General features: G+C 40.1%; 2 protein-coding genes across 2 annotated transcripts in view; one reads left to right on the forward strand and one right to left on the reverse strand.

Annotated features, from left to right (window-relative positions):
- The window catches only part of DNAH8 (dynein axonemal heavy chain 8), a 141,792-nt gene extending 139,254 nt beyond the window's left edge, over positions 1-2,538 (reverse strand). The window contains 2 exon segments of the mRNA XM_056357561.1: positions 1,456-1,590; positions 2,251-2,538. Coding sequence (XP_056213536.1) covers positions 1,456-1,590; positions 2,251-2,538 — 423 coding nt within the window.
- Positions 2,539-6,496: 3,958 nt separating this feature from the next.
- On the forward strand, positions 6,497-15,387 carry GLO1 (glyoxalase I). The gene is made up of 6 exons (XM_056356758.1): positions 6,497-6,653; positions 7,640-7,722; positions 8,971-9,111; positions 9,916-9,983; positions 11,092-11,181; positions 13,273-15,387. The coding sequence occupies exons 1-6, from the start codon at positions 6,573-6,575 to the stop codon at positions 13,359-13,361; spliced, it is 552 nt and encodes a 183-aa protein (XP_056212733.1). The 5' UTR covers positions 6,497-6,572; the 3' UTR covers positions 13,362-15,387.
- The last annotated feature ends 1,360 nt before the right edge of the window (positions 15,388-16,747 follow it).

The raw sequence follows: 16,747 nt of genomic DNA on the forward strand, positions 1-16,747 counted from the left end.
GGATGGGAGCTGTCCCTGTGGCTGCTGCTTCTGCACACAGCTTCTGGTTCAAGTCCATGTGGTACAAACACTCACTGTGCAAATCCATATATAGGCTAATGCTTTAAAGGGTAAAAATTAACTCACGTATGTCAGAGACATGTACGTATATCAGAATTTACTTAGGACAAATTTGTTAAAGAACAATGTTGACATAGTCCCAGACACCTAAACTATTTATGAATAAACTAAAACGGGCACCTTTCCAACCATAAAAAATGTTCAGATGGTCCTGGTGACAGCAAAAAAAACAACCCACCCAAAACCAAAGCAAAACTAAAACCCAAAAAGCCTAAGAACCCAAAGGTTCTGAATTAGTCAAACTCAGCGTAGAACAGCAGTTTTACATGAAGTCAGGAACATCTAACAGTATATACCATCTAGAAATTGTAAAAAATAAAAGAAATGTTAGTTGATTAACAACACTTAAAGCACCTCTGTGTGTGTAAGCATAAGACAAACCAGGGCTGTTTAAGTACACTTTATGATATATAAATATCAGTAATCAAACAATAAACAGCATATTTGGATTGGGACTAAATCTGTCTTGTAACTGAAGAGCTGAAGTTCTAACAATTGATTTGTTTGGTCAAAGGAGACAATATCTGGCTGAGTTTTTAATGCTAAGTTCAATTTTTCTAACAGACAAAAACAGCATCATGCAATCAGAGAAGGCCAGTGCTGAATCTTTTCACATACAGCCATACCAAGTTTTGATACTCTGCTAAAAGAAAAGTTTGGCTGGTTGCTCCTGTTTGTTCAATCTCTTTGAAATACTATGAAAGATACACAGAAATGACTGAACTTTCAGAAGTTCCACAGGTCTGGGATCTACTCACTCTACACTTTATCCCATCTTTTAAACATTCAAAAACAAAGCAAGCACACAAAACTGGAAAGTATTTAATGGGTCTTTCCAAATGTAATTACAGTAATTAAATGGTGCAGGATTAATCTTCCCTCATTACTAAAATAACACTCTTAATTTTCAAAATATTCCTATGAAGTTACACATATTTTTTGCAGAATCTTTGGCATTTCAGTAACAACTTGTTTAGCAAATAAAAACAATCATCTTTAGAATATAATAATGTCAGTCTGAGATGGATGAAACTTTTGGAACTGGTGGATGTGACAAGAATCTCTTGGGTCCAAATAACAACAGTAATTATAACTTCCCTGAGGTGAGAAAGATGAAAAAGCCACAATCAAAAAGCTTGGGAATATTTTCAAATCTGCCAGGAAACTAAAGAGAATGATTAAGTCAGATATCATTTTAGATGAGTTGTATGCCTTATTAATCAGATTTTCTGGCAGAAACAATCAAAATGATGAATAACACTTCATATCAAAGGGGCAATCTGCTACATATTTTGACTAATAATTGAAATCAACAAACATACAGAACAGACTCACCGAAGGGGCATCCAAAATCATTTCTTCCACAGTTATTAAGTCTAAACCTAGACTAACACTGAGAACTTCAAATATGTATTTATATGAAGCATCAACTTTTGCTCTTCGATATTCTCTTGCTTCTTTGTATCGAGCCTAAAACATTAAACATGCTTTTCAAACTAAAAATATACCAAGTGATCACAAGAATAACCTGCTACTTAACTTGCAACTAATGCTGAAATCTACTGTCTTGTACTATAAGACTACATAACTGCCCTGCTGTTTAAAAAGACCTCAATTTTCGGAAGCTGACAGAAGAACAAATTATTAAGAATTATTATAAAACATAAAGTTGCGGATATGTCAAGGAAAAGCAAACATTAAATTTATTACACCTAGAATTTAAGATATTTGTGTGCCACACTAACGTTTTACTTTTCATAATCAGTATTTCAATTTATTATATTAATACTGAAAGGTCACAACATTAAATTTAAAACTGAAGTAGCTAGAGTGGGTAAATATTTGCACAAACTAAGATGAGTACAGCTTTGCTTCAGTGTAAATTATCCAGTTAATATCGCCTGCTTCCTTCCTCTACTACTTTAAAATAAAACATTAAAATACTGCAAACATTGAAAAAAACCACTCAGTCACTTTCTACCAGGAATAATTCAATAAATACCCTGAGTTTAAACTAAAAGGAAAGGGGAAAAAAAAGAAAGGAAAAAGAAAGAATTAATATAACCTTGATTTAATCATGTGAGAAATGAAAAAGAAATCTATTTCAAGAACTAAGGTTGAATACTAAACCTGTTTTTCTTTTAAAATTTCTTGCAAGGCCAGGACTCCACTAGTGCTCCGGCAAAACTTAGACAACCTTTGGCTTGCAATAGAAAAAGACTCTTGCGAAGAGGACAAGCTTGCTATTTGTGGAGCAGGGCAAACAGATTTGGCTACAGCATCTTCTGGTGTAACAGGAGCAGGCACTGAACTCTCTGCAGTAAGATTAGGCCCAGCACTATTTGTGGCAGCAAGACCGGGCCCAGCATCTTCTCCAGTGTTTGAACTTTCTTTATTATTTTTTTGTATTCCCTCCATTCTAAAATCTGGAAAAAAAAATAATTGTGATTGTAAGAATCCAGTTTGTTCAAGTCTACCTTTTCAAAAAGATTGGAAGGAAGAGCAAGGTAGGGAATAAAACCACAAAACCCAAGAGCATCTCAAAATTAACTTCCTATGTATATAAATATACATAGTCTCTTCAGGTCCTCTTCAGATTTTTAGGGCAAGAGACATTTATATACATTTTATGGTAGCCTACAAATGTCTGAAGATGATTACAGAAAGATTTTTTAAAAATAATATACCATGCATTTATATTTTGTGGAGTGAACACCTTTCTATATAACAAATTTTTTGAAATATAAATAATTTCACTGAATTTATGATTACTGAGAAATATAAATAGTTTAGAATATAAATGATTCATTTAAATTTTAGTTTGCAAAATATATACACATATTCAACAAGTGACATTACAAAAAGACTTGATACACTTCCATACCAGGTGTCAAAGCATTGCTCACATAAGCACTTACACATGATTTTTATCAAAATGCCTCACCATGCATAATATTCTCAACATTGTAAGTTTTGCAGAAGTAATGCAAGATTGAGGGTGCTTGGTAGTGTTTTTCAGTAGAAAACCTTTACTTTAGCATCAGTCATCCTCAGCATAATAAAAGAGTTAGACTTTCTCTTAATTCTGTGCCTAAGCCCTACAACACTGCAGTTCACAGGGAATGGATGCCATTCTTCAACAGCAGAAAACAATTTCTCAGTCCATCTCCTGTGGCCAGGGACCAGCAGGTTAATCATTGTAGATGGCGGTTTCTAAAATGGAGGAAAACGAAGTAAATTCACAGCTGACTGCTAGGCAGTATGCTGTTATGCAAAGGTGAGTCCTTCTATTTTCTTTCCCTTTGTACTCCACTAGAACATAAGCCTAGGCAAAATTTAGTCTCTGAAACCCAAGCCCATAATTCAGGGCTACAAAGAAGCTTCAAAATCCTCTCTCCATGTTTCCTATTATGGGGCATATTCATCCCCTTGCATTTGCTGGCTGCCATCAGTCCCACTCAATAGATCTTATCAGTCATAAAAATATACAGAAAATCGAACATTTTATTCAACGTGCTCAAATCTACACATGGATTGAGCAACTAGTTTTAAGGTGCTGTAACCATCAGTAAAGCTATATCTAAAGTCCTTACCGTGTGTCTAGTTTTTCTTTTAAAAATAACTTGTTCAGTTTCACAGGGATGTTATAATAGAGAAACATTTTTTTAAAACGAATGTTAAGATATGCCATTAAGGTCATACCTAGTATAACAGAAAGAACCAGAAGTATGGAAATTGCTATTCTACTCAGAGTATCATTAACATAACAATTAAAACAACCACCAAGAACTACTTAGTAGTTCTTATGATACCTTAGGGCAGCCAACCATTATTTGCCTTGTTCAGGAAAAAGAAAATCAGGAGTGAGGCTAACATGAAAAGCAACACCTGGGTGCTCCAGTACTAGCTCCCTATTTTTGACCATGATTAGCAAAATAGCCACTGTTATATGGACTTTGGCATACAATCATGTTGCAGAAAATATTCACTTCTTTCTTGCATTAAAAACACCAAAAAAACCCCAACTTAGGAAAGCAGGGAAGAAAAAAGGGAAAATGTAAAATCTAAATTAATTCTTTTCCTTCATGTTTAATCTGACTTGGCTGGTCATATATAAGGTCAACATGGTGCTTTGCTCCTTGACACTCACTCAGGTGGAACAGGTTGGATGTTAATTTCCTAGCCTTTTAACTGCTGTCTTCAAGTTGATACCTTCCCCTGAAGGCCAAGATGAGAGGGGTGGGGGTCTCACAGCTTTCTTTAAAAACAGAGTACATTGTGTGCTGGAATTCTCCCTGAACTCTCCAAATGCCTGCACTCAAGACACCTGGTGGGTCAGCTGAGGTTTTCACCTCTTCAAAAACCATCATGAACTCCACCTAGCTACCTATCCCAATCCTAGCAGCAAACGTGCTTTTACGTTAAAAATTTTTCCTCCCCTCCAGGGTGCCCTACACCCTGTCTACGGGACCTGTTCATGCAAGAAAAGCGAGTCTGGTTTCCAGCACATGACTTAGAAGGCAAGATGAGGTGAGGGAGGGAAGAAAAAGCCGTGGATTCCCGAGCACAGAGCATGAGTGACACTGACGTTTGGCTCTCTTCTGAAAAGCTGACGTGCCTTAACCGGCACCGCTGCTTTGGCAGAGCGATGCAGGCGAAGAGCCTCACCGACCTGGCTGCAGCTACACCTCACAACGCGGGGAAGGGGAGCGGCCGCTGCCCCCTCAGAGGGCCGAGCGAGCGTTGCCTACGGCCGCGGCGGCGCGATCCCTCCGCGCCGCCCCCCCCGCCCCCGCGCGCCGCCTCGGCCCCGGGGCTACACAGCGCGGCGGAGGGCGACGACCGCGTGCGAAGGGTGAGCTGTCCGCGGGGCCGTGACTGCCGCGGCCCGGCTCGCGCCCGGGAGCCGCAGATACGGAGGCGCCGCTGCGGCTTCACCACGGTTCGGTCCCCAGAAGCTGAACCGTGATTCTGTCGTAAAGATTGTGCTGGCGACCCAAGAGCTGTGTGCAGCGACACGCATGGCTTGATACCATAAACTGCCTGGCGCGGGGCTTCGTTTTAAGCCATAGAATCATTTAGGTTGGAAAAGACCTTCGAGATCATCAAGTCCGACCATTAACCCAGGGCTGCCAAGGCCACCACTAAACCATGTCCCTAAGCATTGCATCTGTGTGGTTTTTAGTCACCTCCAGGGATGGTGATTCCACCACCTCCCTGGGCAGCCTGTTCCAATGCTTCACCACCCTTTCAGTGAAGAATTTTTTCCAAATATCCCATCTAAACCTCCCTTGGCATAACATAAGGCTGTTTCCTCTTGTCCTGTCCCCCATCACCTGGGAGAAGGGACCGACCCCCCCTGCCCACAGCCCCTGCCAGGAGCTGCAGAGAGCGATAAGGTCCCCCCTGAGCCGCCCCCTCTCCAGGCCAACCCCCCCCAGGTCCCTCAGCCGCCCCCCGTGAGCCTGGTGCTCCAGCCCCGGCCCCAGCCCCTGCCCGGCTCTGGACACGCTCCAGCCCCTCAGCGTCCCCCCTGCAGTGAGGGGCCCAAACCCAGCCCAGGGTGCGAGGTGCGGCCTCACCAGGGCCGAGCACGGGGACGGTCACGGCCCTGGCCCTGCTGGCCACACAGTCTGTGACACCAGCCCGGAGCTGGTGGCTCCCTCGGCCCCCTGGGCACACAGCTGGCTCATGCCCAGCCGGCTCTGACCAGCCCCCCGGGCCCTTTCCCACCTTCCCACCGAGCAGTTCCCAGCCCCTTGCCCCAGCCTGCAGCGCTGCCCAAGTGCGTGCAGCTGTGGAAGTCACTGAAGTAACGCAGCCAGAATTCTGCACTGCAGAAGTGCTTTCCTCTCAATTATCAAAAGTGTATTTAATTTCCAGAGTATTAAATCCCGTTTTTCATGCTGAGTTTCTAAAATATTATTCTTGTCTTTCAGACCGGAGATAGTTGTTCATATAAAAGTCACTGGGTAACTGAAGGATGCCAAACGCTGCTCGAAGTCTTTCAGCCAGCGCTCGATGGCAGGGGCAGCAGCCCACACCCGCCCGCACCAGGAGCGCAGCGGGGGGTGTGTGTAAGGGGGGCTGAAGGTGCAAGGCCAGGTTTCCAGAGCACCCCAGGACACCGCCAGTGGGAAGGATTTACAGAAGCAGCCCCGTTCCATGGGAGCCGGGTAGAGGTGCGCAGGGTACCCCCGGGTGCCAGCGGCACGCTCCGTCACCGCCGCGCGGGGCACCCACGGCTTCATTCCGCGCCCAGCTAAGCGACGCCCCGGCCGGGGACGCCTATGGGAGCGAACAGGCAGGGCTGACCCCGATCGGGGACATCCCCCGGCTCCGCGGACGGCCCTGCCAGGCGGCTGCCCGGCTGCGGGCGGAGCGGAACGCAGCACCACCCTCCCGCAGGCGCCGCTGCCACCTCCTCCTCCTCTTCCTCCTCCTCTCCCGACATGGCGGCCCCGGCGGAGCTCAGCGGCCTTACCGACGAGGCGGCCTACGGCGCCTGCTCGGAGCCGGATGCCAGCACGAAGGTGGGGCGGATGGGGGGGACGCGGGCGCCCCGGGTGCCCCTTTCCCCCGCTTTTTGCCGGGCGGACGCGCGGTGGACGGGAGGCGGCACGGGGCCGGGAAGGGTCCCGGCGTGCGGGGGGGGAGCGAAAGGGGGGGCCGGGGGCTGCCCTGCGGGGGCTGCCCTGCCGCTCGGGGAGCGCCGCGCCGCCTGGTGCGGGGCAGGAGCGGAGGAGGGCGAGCACCCGCGCTGCTGCGCCGCGGGCAACCGGGGGCTCCTCGACAGGCGTGCCAGGGGCGCCAAAAAATATAAAAAATTCCCCAAAACATCCCAAAGATATATATTTTTTAAATTAGGAGAACCTTGTCATTACGTTTCAGTTGTTCTATGTCTGTCTTTTTAATTTTTTTATTTATTTTTAGCACACCTGTCAAGGCTGCCCTGCCATTCACTGTTAGCCACTTAGATGTTCCTTAGCCTTTGGTATATAAAATTATCCAGTGGCTTGAGGAAAACAGCCTTACAGAGTTGTAGGCTGGTTTTGCTGCCTAGGTATCATGGAGCTTGATAGAAGTTCAACGCCTTTGCAATGGAAAAATAAAAATAATGAGTTCAGGAGTTTAGCTTTATTCAAATTCTGTGCGGTGAAGCCCAATATGAAATATTCACGTGCCTGGTGTGCTTGCGTGCAGACTGGTTCATATGCAGCACAGCTCTGTATAAGAATGACTGATACCCTTTTTTTGATACCACTGATAATATAGATCTAATGATTCCAGTGGTGGTTTTGTTTATTTGTTTTAAATATTATGTTACAAGGACATATTTATTTAACACAAACCTGTATGTGTAGGAACAGGACAAAAGGTTTTATTTACACTTAAAGCAGTACTCAATTTGTTGCTTCTAAACCTGCTAGGTTTAGATTTGTAATTAACTGGCATCTTTGTTTATACCCATAACTAAATTCCGGTTGATGTAAAAATCCTAAATCTTTTTTCCCCACAGGATTTTTTGTTGCAGCAGACAATGTTAAGAGTAAAGGATCCTAAGAAGTCACTGGATTTTTATACAAGAGTTCTTGGAATGACGTGAGTAGAAGTTGTATGCCACAATGTTAGATTTTTCCTACTATTCTTCTGAAAATAAAAGGGTTTTGTTATTTTGATGTAATTATACTAATTGGTGTAACTACACAAACAGTGCTGGCCCATGAGCTGATGCCCAGCTGGACAGTCTGGCAGTCTTTGCAAACTCCCACAGCACAGTTAATGACTAAGCTGCAAATGAACTAATACTGGCCTTGACTAGAAATTTCTTTTTTTCTTAAATACATCATTAATTATCAGTGTACAACTTGCTTACTTCCTGTTCACTGAGCCTGCAGCTAACGGGTAACTTTTATGACAGTGCTTATACTCAGGAATCATTACCATAAGCCTTGAAATTAAGTTTTTTACTAGTTCTTGGGGGTGGCTTATGACCACCTCCGGTCATAGGAGACCAAGGCAATGGGAGCTGGAGACAAGGTCCAAACTCAGTCTCTTGTAGGAGGCAGATGCCCTGCAGTAGCCCAATACATTTATGCTAAGGCTCTTTGCATGTTCTTGACATGTGAAATTAATTGTTTTAAAACAAAATTCCAGCATATTTTTAACATTGAAATGAGTACAGACTAAAGTAAAATAAACTACTTCCACTTTAGTGAAGATGTGGGTGTAAGAAAAAAAAACCATAAATCTAGTAAGCCAAAAAGAAATTAACTTTGCATGCCTGCTTGTTCTGGTTAAACGTCCTACATAAAAATGTATACCTCAAGTATTTTTTAGTTGCTTAAAGTGTCACACCTGAAATGATTTTATTATTATACTAGTTATCAAAATTGTAAAAATATTTCATCTAAAAGTATGTTTGTTTTTAAACCTGCTGTGTTCTTAAACTTTGTCAGCAAGCTCCCCGTAATGAATAAGTTTCAAAGTAAATCTTTTTATTTCTTAGTGATATTTTAAAGCGAATAGACATAAAGATCTTCCTGAGGAAATACAGACAGGTAACAGAAAGGCAGCCTTAAGACATGAGCCTTTGTACTGGCTTTGCTATTCCGTTACTGATAGTTTGGCTTGTTAAGTAGCTGATTCTTCTCATTTGTGTAGGTTTGTAGTGTGTTCTGGAGTGTTTCTATTTGATAGTTCAAAACGTAGCTACTTTAAGATGTGGGTTACAGGCAGAAAGGCAAAAAATCAGTGATAATTGTCTCGTGGGGGAGGCATCTTGGTTTATTTGCAAGCTACCTGATGACCTTTATAAGTTACTATTGCAAAATAATTGTTGCCATTTAGCCTGCTTCAAAAATTTGACTTTCCTACTATGAAGTTCTCGCTCTATTTCCTGGCGTATGAAGATAAAAATGATATCCCGAAAGATAAAACTGAGAGAACAGCTTGGACATTCTCTAGAAAAGCTACACTTGAACTGACACAGTAAGTATTAATATAATGAGAGATGACATTTAGCTAACAGCGATTAAACAGAAGTGGATGAGTGTAAAACCTGTTGGATTGAATAAAAAATGTAATAATTACTGTGGAAACATCTTGGCTGTCATATAGCCTTAAAATACTTGGCAAGCTTAATCTTTGTCTTTTCAGAGCTCTTTCAAAGTGCTAGGAGAACAGTGGTACGTAAATATGAAATAATGCTTGCTATATTTTGTGTGTGCATGCTGTCTGCGTAGGGAAGCCACAGAATTTAGGAAAACCCAGTGTGGTTAGAGCTTTCTTTGGATCCCCAGAGCATCCTCATAACAGATAACTATTGCTTTTGGAATCTAATCAAAAGAGGTATTAAGTCAAAACATACCCTTCCCGTAAACAGGACAATTTGGTTAATGCTACTAATGATTGTAATTGCAGGAAAAATCTCCCAAATACCACGATGTCATGCTTAGCTTCAGGACCTACTACCCTCACTGTTTGTTCCCTAGTGATGGGTAGATAAACTGACTCATGCAGCACAGCCTGCTCTCTAGTCTGAATGAGACAGGAGTGTTTCTGACTGATTCAGAGGTAGAACCTGAATACTAGTGAAGGGCTGTGAACATGACTGGATTAGCTCCGAGACTATCACTAGGACCTGTGACTAAGGAAAATCTTGATAGTTTAATGAATACAGCCAACAGCTGAAATTCTCTGGTTTCTTAAGAGAAATCCTCCTAAGGAAACTGAACATTTAGGATTTGTTAATTTCAATGCTTTTCTTCAATATGTTATAATTGCTTCTTACAGCAACTGGGGCACTGAATATGATGAAAATCAGTCTTATCACAATGGCAATTCAGATCCCCGAGGATTCGGTAGGTCTTTAGTTTTTGTATTTGTAGTTTTTAAGCTTTGGTTTATTGTGATTACATTTTTTCCCTCATGTATTGGGGAAAATGGAGTTTCAGCTGTTTTTTAGAAAGCATCTATATAAATTCTGTGCAAAGTTTATTGGGTAAGTATATGCTGTAGGTGTTTTTTTTTTTTATGAGAACCAGCAGAGAAAATATTTGAAGCCTGTATGGATGAAAAGACTTCTCCAGTAGGTTGCTTTGAAGAAAACATACTAGTACTAGGAAAGAAGGGAACTTGTATCTCATCCTTTATCGCTTCCAGCATGTATGCTTTGAAAGACAGTGAAAATAGGTAAACAAATGTGTTTCAGAGTAATGAGGCACAGTTATAAAGAATCTAATCCTTTGGCAAGCAAACACATGCTAATATTAACTACTGAATGAAGAATAATTGCTCTTGTGTATCTGATTATCACGGTGTTTAGACTGATTTGCATTTGGATTTCTATTTTATAATCCACTGACTACCCATTTTAAGCTAGAAGAATTTTGTTTGTAGCACTGAGGATAGTATTTATGTGACTTGATTTGATATTTTGAATGCTTGATAGGTCACTGGCTTGTGAAGTAAGTTTCGTATTCAGTCTAGCCGCTTGACATTTAAAGCTTCTGAATTGATTTGTAAGCTCAGGCCTTGCATAGTGCTAGTGTTAGTCTCTACAAGTGCAGCGTTAATGATAAACTCCTGGTACTGTTGAACTGAGCAAATGCAACAAAATGCTTTTACGTGGGCATGCTTGGAGAAAGGAAATACAGATAAAACAGTTTGATTGAAAATCTCATTTTCTCCTATTGAAAATCTAATATTCTCCTCTTAACTGGATGAGATAACTTTAAAGTTCCTGTTTTAAAAGGCATTATCAAAAAGCCAACTTTCTGAAGGAGTATAATGTTAATACCTGAAATGCTGGTTTTTTTCTGGAAGCAATGTTTTTCTTGTATACCGTTACATCTTATGTGGACTACAGCATGTAAACTTTTTGCACAACATGAAATGCTGAGCAAACTTTTTCCTGTAACGCCCAGCAATACTTACAGTGTACTTCACTCTTTTTACCTTGTTGCACAGGGCACATTGGAATTGCTGTCCCTGACGTCAATAAAGCTTGTAAGAGGTTTGAAGAATTAGGAGTGAAATTTGTGAAGAAACCAGATGATGGTAAGTCTTGATCAGAAATGCAAGTCAATTGTTTTCCTTGTTTTTAATATATTCTATATAGTAGATCTTCTGGGAAGCTGGGTAATACGTTTCTAGTAGTTGTCACTGCTCAGAAGGTGCTAGAACCAATTATCCCTATGCCTTCTTACACAGTGGGCAAAACTGGCAATAGATCCATCTTGATAACAATACTTAATCAATCCAGTTACATGTCTTCTATATGTAGTCTGACCTTCAGTAAAATTCACGTGCTCTGTTGTTATCATAGTTCACTGTGTATGCTACTGTATGAAGTTAGCGCAGAATTTACTTTGATGTGGATCAAATTCACACGTCGCATCTGTTTGGTGCTTTTCGTATGAAAATAAGATGATTCAGAAGACATAATTACTCCCACCCATTAAAACTGAGTAATTCTTAACTTTTCTAGCTACTCTCATTTAAATCTACCTAATGCCACCTACTAGCTGTTACCATTTTAACTGGTTTGTCAGCTTTGGTAGAAATAGCCTCACTAGTCTGTATCATATTTGACTTGTATAACTAGGTAAAAAATGTATAATGTGTAACTCGTATATCTAGAGGTACATAAACAAAGAAAGGCTGTGTCAAAGTAGCCTAAAATGCAGAAATCAGTGGTGAGGAGTCCTTCAGCTGGATTCTTTTTCATGAAGAGACCTCATGAGTTTTATGACTGATGCGTTCCAAAATGGACATCTAACACTCAGTAGCATGCACAAATCTGTGATACTTCTTCCTTCAGGCTATAGAAACTAGACTGTTGCCTGTACTAACGATGGGGGCTTTTTTAGTTTGGAAATAACATTAGTACATGAAGCTTCAGTTTACATATATTGGAACTGATCTGCTAGATTCCTCATTAGAAGAATAAGAACAAGTTAACTGAAAAGAGACAAGTGATTTTCTTCTTACTCACTATGTTCTCAGTTGAAGCAAATGTAAAATTGTAGCTGAGAACTTAACTTGAACACAGATTTCTTAATTTAAGAAATTAACTTTTTCTAGCATTTTAGAGTTTCTGAACCCTTTTTAATTTGTTCAACACCTGTTGAACCCTGAGAGAGTTGAAGTGAGAGATCCTGACTTTCTGTATCACTGCACACTCTTAAGTATGTAGGAGGGGAAGCTTAGACTGTAAATGGAATACATCACAGGAAAGAACTCTGGAAGCGGTCAAGGGCCAGGGAGACAAAAAGCTGTTTTTTAACATTAAGAAATAAAATTGATGCAGTAAATGCCAAGGAGGGAGGAAGTTTTGGACTTCACATTTGGGTTTTGTGGAGCAGGCTGAGATACCTAATGTTAATTGTTTTTCTTACATTACTGGATCGAACATCTACTGTTCTCTCAGAAGTTTTTGCAGCTAGAATATATTGAGAGTTAGGTTGGTTCTGTTACAGTAATTAGCTTAATAAAGCAAGTATAATTAAAAGTGTGTGGTTAACACTTTAAGATAACAGGTTAAGCTCTGCTATCCTGATCTACTGTTGAAGACAACTTTTGGGAACCCTGTTTTAATGAGTAATATTTTTTCCAACAGTAATATTTAAAACAGTGCTGCCCTGCATTTCTGTGTTCTGTGAAGTGATGTAAATGTGTACTGTGAACCACACTGTGGGGGGAAACAGACAAAACCCAGGAACATAAAACTTCAGTGTGGACGCAGGAATGATGGGGTATGAATAGGGCAGGGGAACAAAGGATTTTGTACTGGCAAAGCCAGTTTAGGAGAATATGTCAAAGCATCATGGAGCACAAAAATATTTTTCTGAATTTAGAGGATGAACACTTTAGAGGGGCATATGCAGAAAATGTCAACCAACAGGACGTAGAATTTCAGAGTGGCTTTAAACTATAGCTTTTTTTAGAGAAGGATTGACAGTATAGCATACAAAGGTCTAATGCTGGTTAAAACTTGATCTGGTTGTTTTCAGATTTAGCTGTCTAAATTTGAACTAATTCTCATGCAAAAGGAAAAGGAAAAAAAAATCCAAGTACTCATATTTGATGTTAACAACTAGTCATGTAGTCTTAACTTCATCTTTTTTTTTTTTTTTTTTTCCCTAATAGGTAAAATGAAAGGACTTGCCTTTGTTCAGGATCCGGATGGCTACTGGATTGAAATTTTGAATCCTAAACACATGGTGACTCTCACTTAGTTCTAATAAAGTATATTGTATAAGAGATACACACTCTCAGCCCCCTGGAGAAAATTTGTAACAGTGTTTGTGAAACTCTCATGTAATGGAGAGGAATCAGTCATGTTCACACTCTCCTCTAAAGCTATCTCCTGGGACCTCACTGTACTTAAATTCCTTTTTTCTTGCCCTATGATGCCACTGCAATTAGTTTCCGATTAGGAATACTCAACCATTTTTTTGGAAGAGCGCTTACACAGATTCTCCTCTTGAACACTGATTATGTTAATATTTCAATAAACACTATCACAACATATGCGACCAGAAATTCACTGGATTTCATGCTGTTTAGATGTAAACTAACAAGAAAAATTCCTGTATTACTACTGATGAGCTTCAACAGGGAGGGGAAAAAAAAGCCCTTCAGAATATTCTTTTTTTTTTTTTTAATAAGTCAAAAGATCCTGAAGGCTTCATGCACTGTTTGTAGACTAGAAAATAAAATGTCAGGCTCACTTTGACTTGAGTAGTAGCATGTTTATGAAAGTCCTAATCTACTTAGTATTATACCAGGCAAAACTCTTTTAAGGGGCAGCCTTAAACAGCCTTGCCTGGAACAAGAAACTTTGTGGAGGCAATAAATCATCCAGCAGAAAGAATTCAGTCTTTCAGCTTCTGGCTGCGGATTGAGAGCCAGGATAAGAAGTCTCATAGTTGCTAACTTGCAATGATCCTTCTCATGTCTTCCAATAATAATTTCTGCTTCAATGAATGTCTGGAGCTATATTTAACTAAAATGCTCTTTACATTCTGCATTAGGAAATGAATCAGAAAGAGTATTTTAAACAACAGTTTCCTACTAGCAGATGTTTTGATCTACCTTCTCAAAATAAGTGATGGTTACTGAAATGGTACCTCTAGACAGCAGGAAAACGTAACATGTATTATGTTACACAGAGTATTTCACTTTACACTGTTTTCCGTTAGACAGTGGTAAACCATTACAAGCTTTGAAATCCTGTTGGTCGTTCCAAGAAAGAAAAAAACCCTCTGTCCCATCTTACTTTGGTTTGAGTAGCACTTAGCTCCTGCTAAGTCTTCGTTTATGTGACCTGAATAGTGTAACGGCATTGCAGTTTACTTCCAAATAAAGCATTGGTGAAAACTACAAAATAATTCTAAAGCAGTATGACTTGTTGCTTTGCCAGTTGTTGAATCCTAGATAACTGAAAGGCCATTGGTTTTGGTTTGTGGGTTCTTTTTTGAGAAGAAATCTGGGGATAAGAGTATGAATTGGGAGTACAGTAGTGAAGATAACTGTGTGACTTGATCAGCAGGATGTTTTAGTAACTTAACGATAATGTGCGGAGTTAATAATAACTGTCAACGATAATGTGCGGAGTTAATAATAACTTTCAACTTAACTATAATGTCTGGAATTAATAACTTCCTGGCCTATAGGTTAAAACAGAAATGTAGAAAATACTGCATTTGATTTCTACTATGCTAATGTAGATTTTAATTACTTAAATGCCAAGTGTTGCTGTCCTGTCACCTTATCTGAAAAATCCTTAATTCTGCCTGCCTCATTTTAACAAGGTATTTTATATGGACTCATTAATTTTACAGTTCCACATGAAAAAATATTTCATAAAACTTAATCCAAGATAATTTTGTTTACTCTTGGAAATGAGTAAAATAGATTATATGCTTCATCTGAGCCTTAGGTGTTAGAAAAAGCAATGCGAAAACTATTGCTCTGCTTAATACCACCTACGGATGTGCAAGCAATCATAAATTCATTGGAAGGTAGACATAGTAACTCAAAAGATAGTCTTTTTTCAGTTTCCTGTTTGTTAGGGAAGCAACCCCGATATTTCAAATTGTCATTTGTATGATATTTTCTGGCTGGTCTCTACAGTATCTACAGATACTGTGTTTTAGGTGGTGCCTTGTCAGTGTTATTCATATAGAATAGATTCTTTCCCTTCTTGAATATTTTCCAGGTTGCCTTTTTTCTACAACAAATAAACACTGTTGGTTCATGGCTCCAGTCTCTATTTCTACCCTCCTATACTTCCAGAATTAATACCTAGCCTGTTCCTTGTCTTGTGCCTTGTGTGGTTGATCAGTTTCCCGTATGTTAGGTCATTTTTATCAGGGCCATATAGTTACCACTGTGTGGAGTGAGATCTGAGTTAAGTGAGCTGTCTTAATAGCAGTCACCACATGATCTCACAGTCCTCTTCCTCCCAGATGTGGGGCTTTTGACATTGCACACCCTGCCCCAAGCAGGCTAATTCAGCTTAATAAAGTAGCAAAGATTTTTCTTGAGTGCTGTTGGTTTTATGCCAAGTTTATTAAGCAGAAATAAGGAGCCAGTTTAAGGCTCCTTAATTTCCTGAATGAGTAAAGCTGTTAGTTTTAGCAGAAGGGTTGGCTCAGCTGACTTATGAAACCTCACCCTACTTTTAAAAAAAGTACACAATATTGCAGAACACCTCACAGCAGCAATTAAGAGAAGTTCTAATTTGAAGACCACTGTAGCATAACTTTAGTATGTTATCTTCTGAAATTGGTAGGATGAGAATAGGGCCAAGAAGCACGAGAGCTACACCCATGAGACAGAACAGTCAGTTGATTCCAGCTTACGTAGGTTTTGATGGCTAAACTGTGTTTTCCATATACATCCCCTCTGATGCTGGTGTTCTGAAGTAGGAACTTAAAATCAAATAAAACATCTGAAGCACAAGTGCTAACTACACTTATAATTCAGAATCTCTCATTAGATCGTGTGAGTATAAAAATTAGTTAGACTAAGTGACATTGTCTAAAACTTTTTCTGTCAATACAGAGGTATCATCTAAAGCTTTATGACCAAACCATTGGCAAGGAAAGTCTCAACATTTTACAAGCATGTAACTTCATGTTTTATCAACATGCGGTGTTTCATTCAGACTTCGCTATGCTTCAAAGTACAGGTGTGACTGGAAAAGCTATTGACCCAATTGTATGGAATCCAGTAATTAAAACCGGGATAGTTCATAAATCAGATGAGTAAGTCAAAGGGTGTGCATGGTTAGTTCACTGGGCAAGTACATGAGGAGCAGCAGGCTATTGCTGAAGGTTCTCTGCTTAGTACTCAAATCAAAGTTACTCTAAGCAAGTTTGCTAAGCTTGGGATAGCTCTTGGTTTTTTTTTTAGATGCTTGACAAAAATGTACACAATGTGATAGATGCTGGGCTAATAAACAGGGAACTAGTAAAAACCCACTGGGATCGACAAACTAGTTACATTATTATCGTGAAATGGGCAAGGTATGTTTTTCTTACAAAAACAAAATTACTGCTGCTTGCCATACTGAGAACTAATCAAAACCCATATTTTCTGTTATGAAATCCAAGAA

Source organism: Falco biarmicus, chromosome 12, assembly GCF_023638135.1.
Source record: "Falco biarmicus isolate bFalBia1 chromosome 12, bFalBia1.pri, whole genome shotgun sequence".
In the NCBI taxonomy this organism is placed as follows: domain Eukaryota; kingdom Metazoa; phylum Chordata; class Aves; order Falconiformes; family Falconidae; genus Falco; species Falco biarmicus.

Coding starts and splice junctions, on each gene's coding strand:
- GLO1 (XM_056356758.1), top strand. CDS start 6,573: ATGGCGGCCCCGGCGGAGCTCAGCGGCCTTACCGACGAGGCGGCCTAC. Junction 9,112..9,915: donor GCTACACTTGAACTGACACA/GTAAGTATTAAT, acceptor TGCTTCTTACAG/CAACTGGGGCACTGAATATG. Junction 9,984..11,091: donor TTCAGATCCCCGAGGATTCG/GTAGGTCTTTAG, acceptor CTTGTTGCACAG/GGCACATTGGAATTGCTGTC.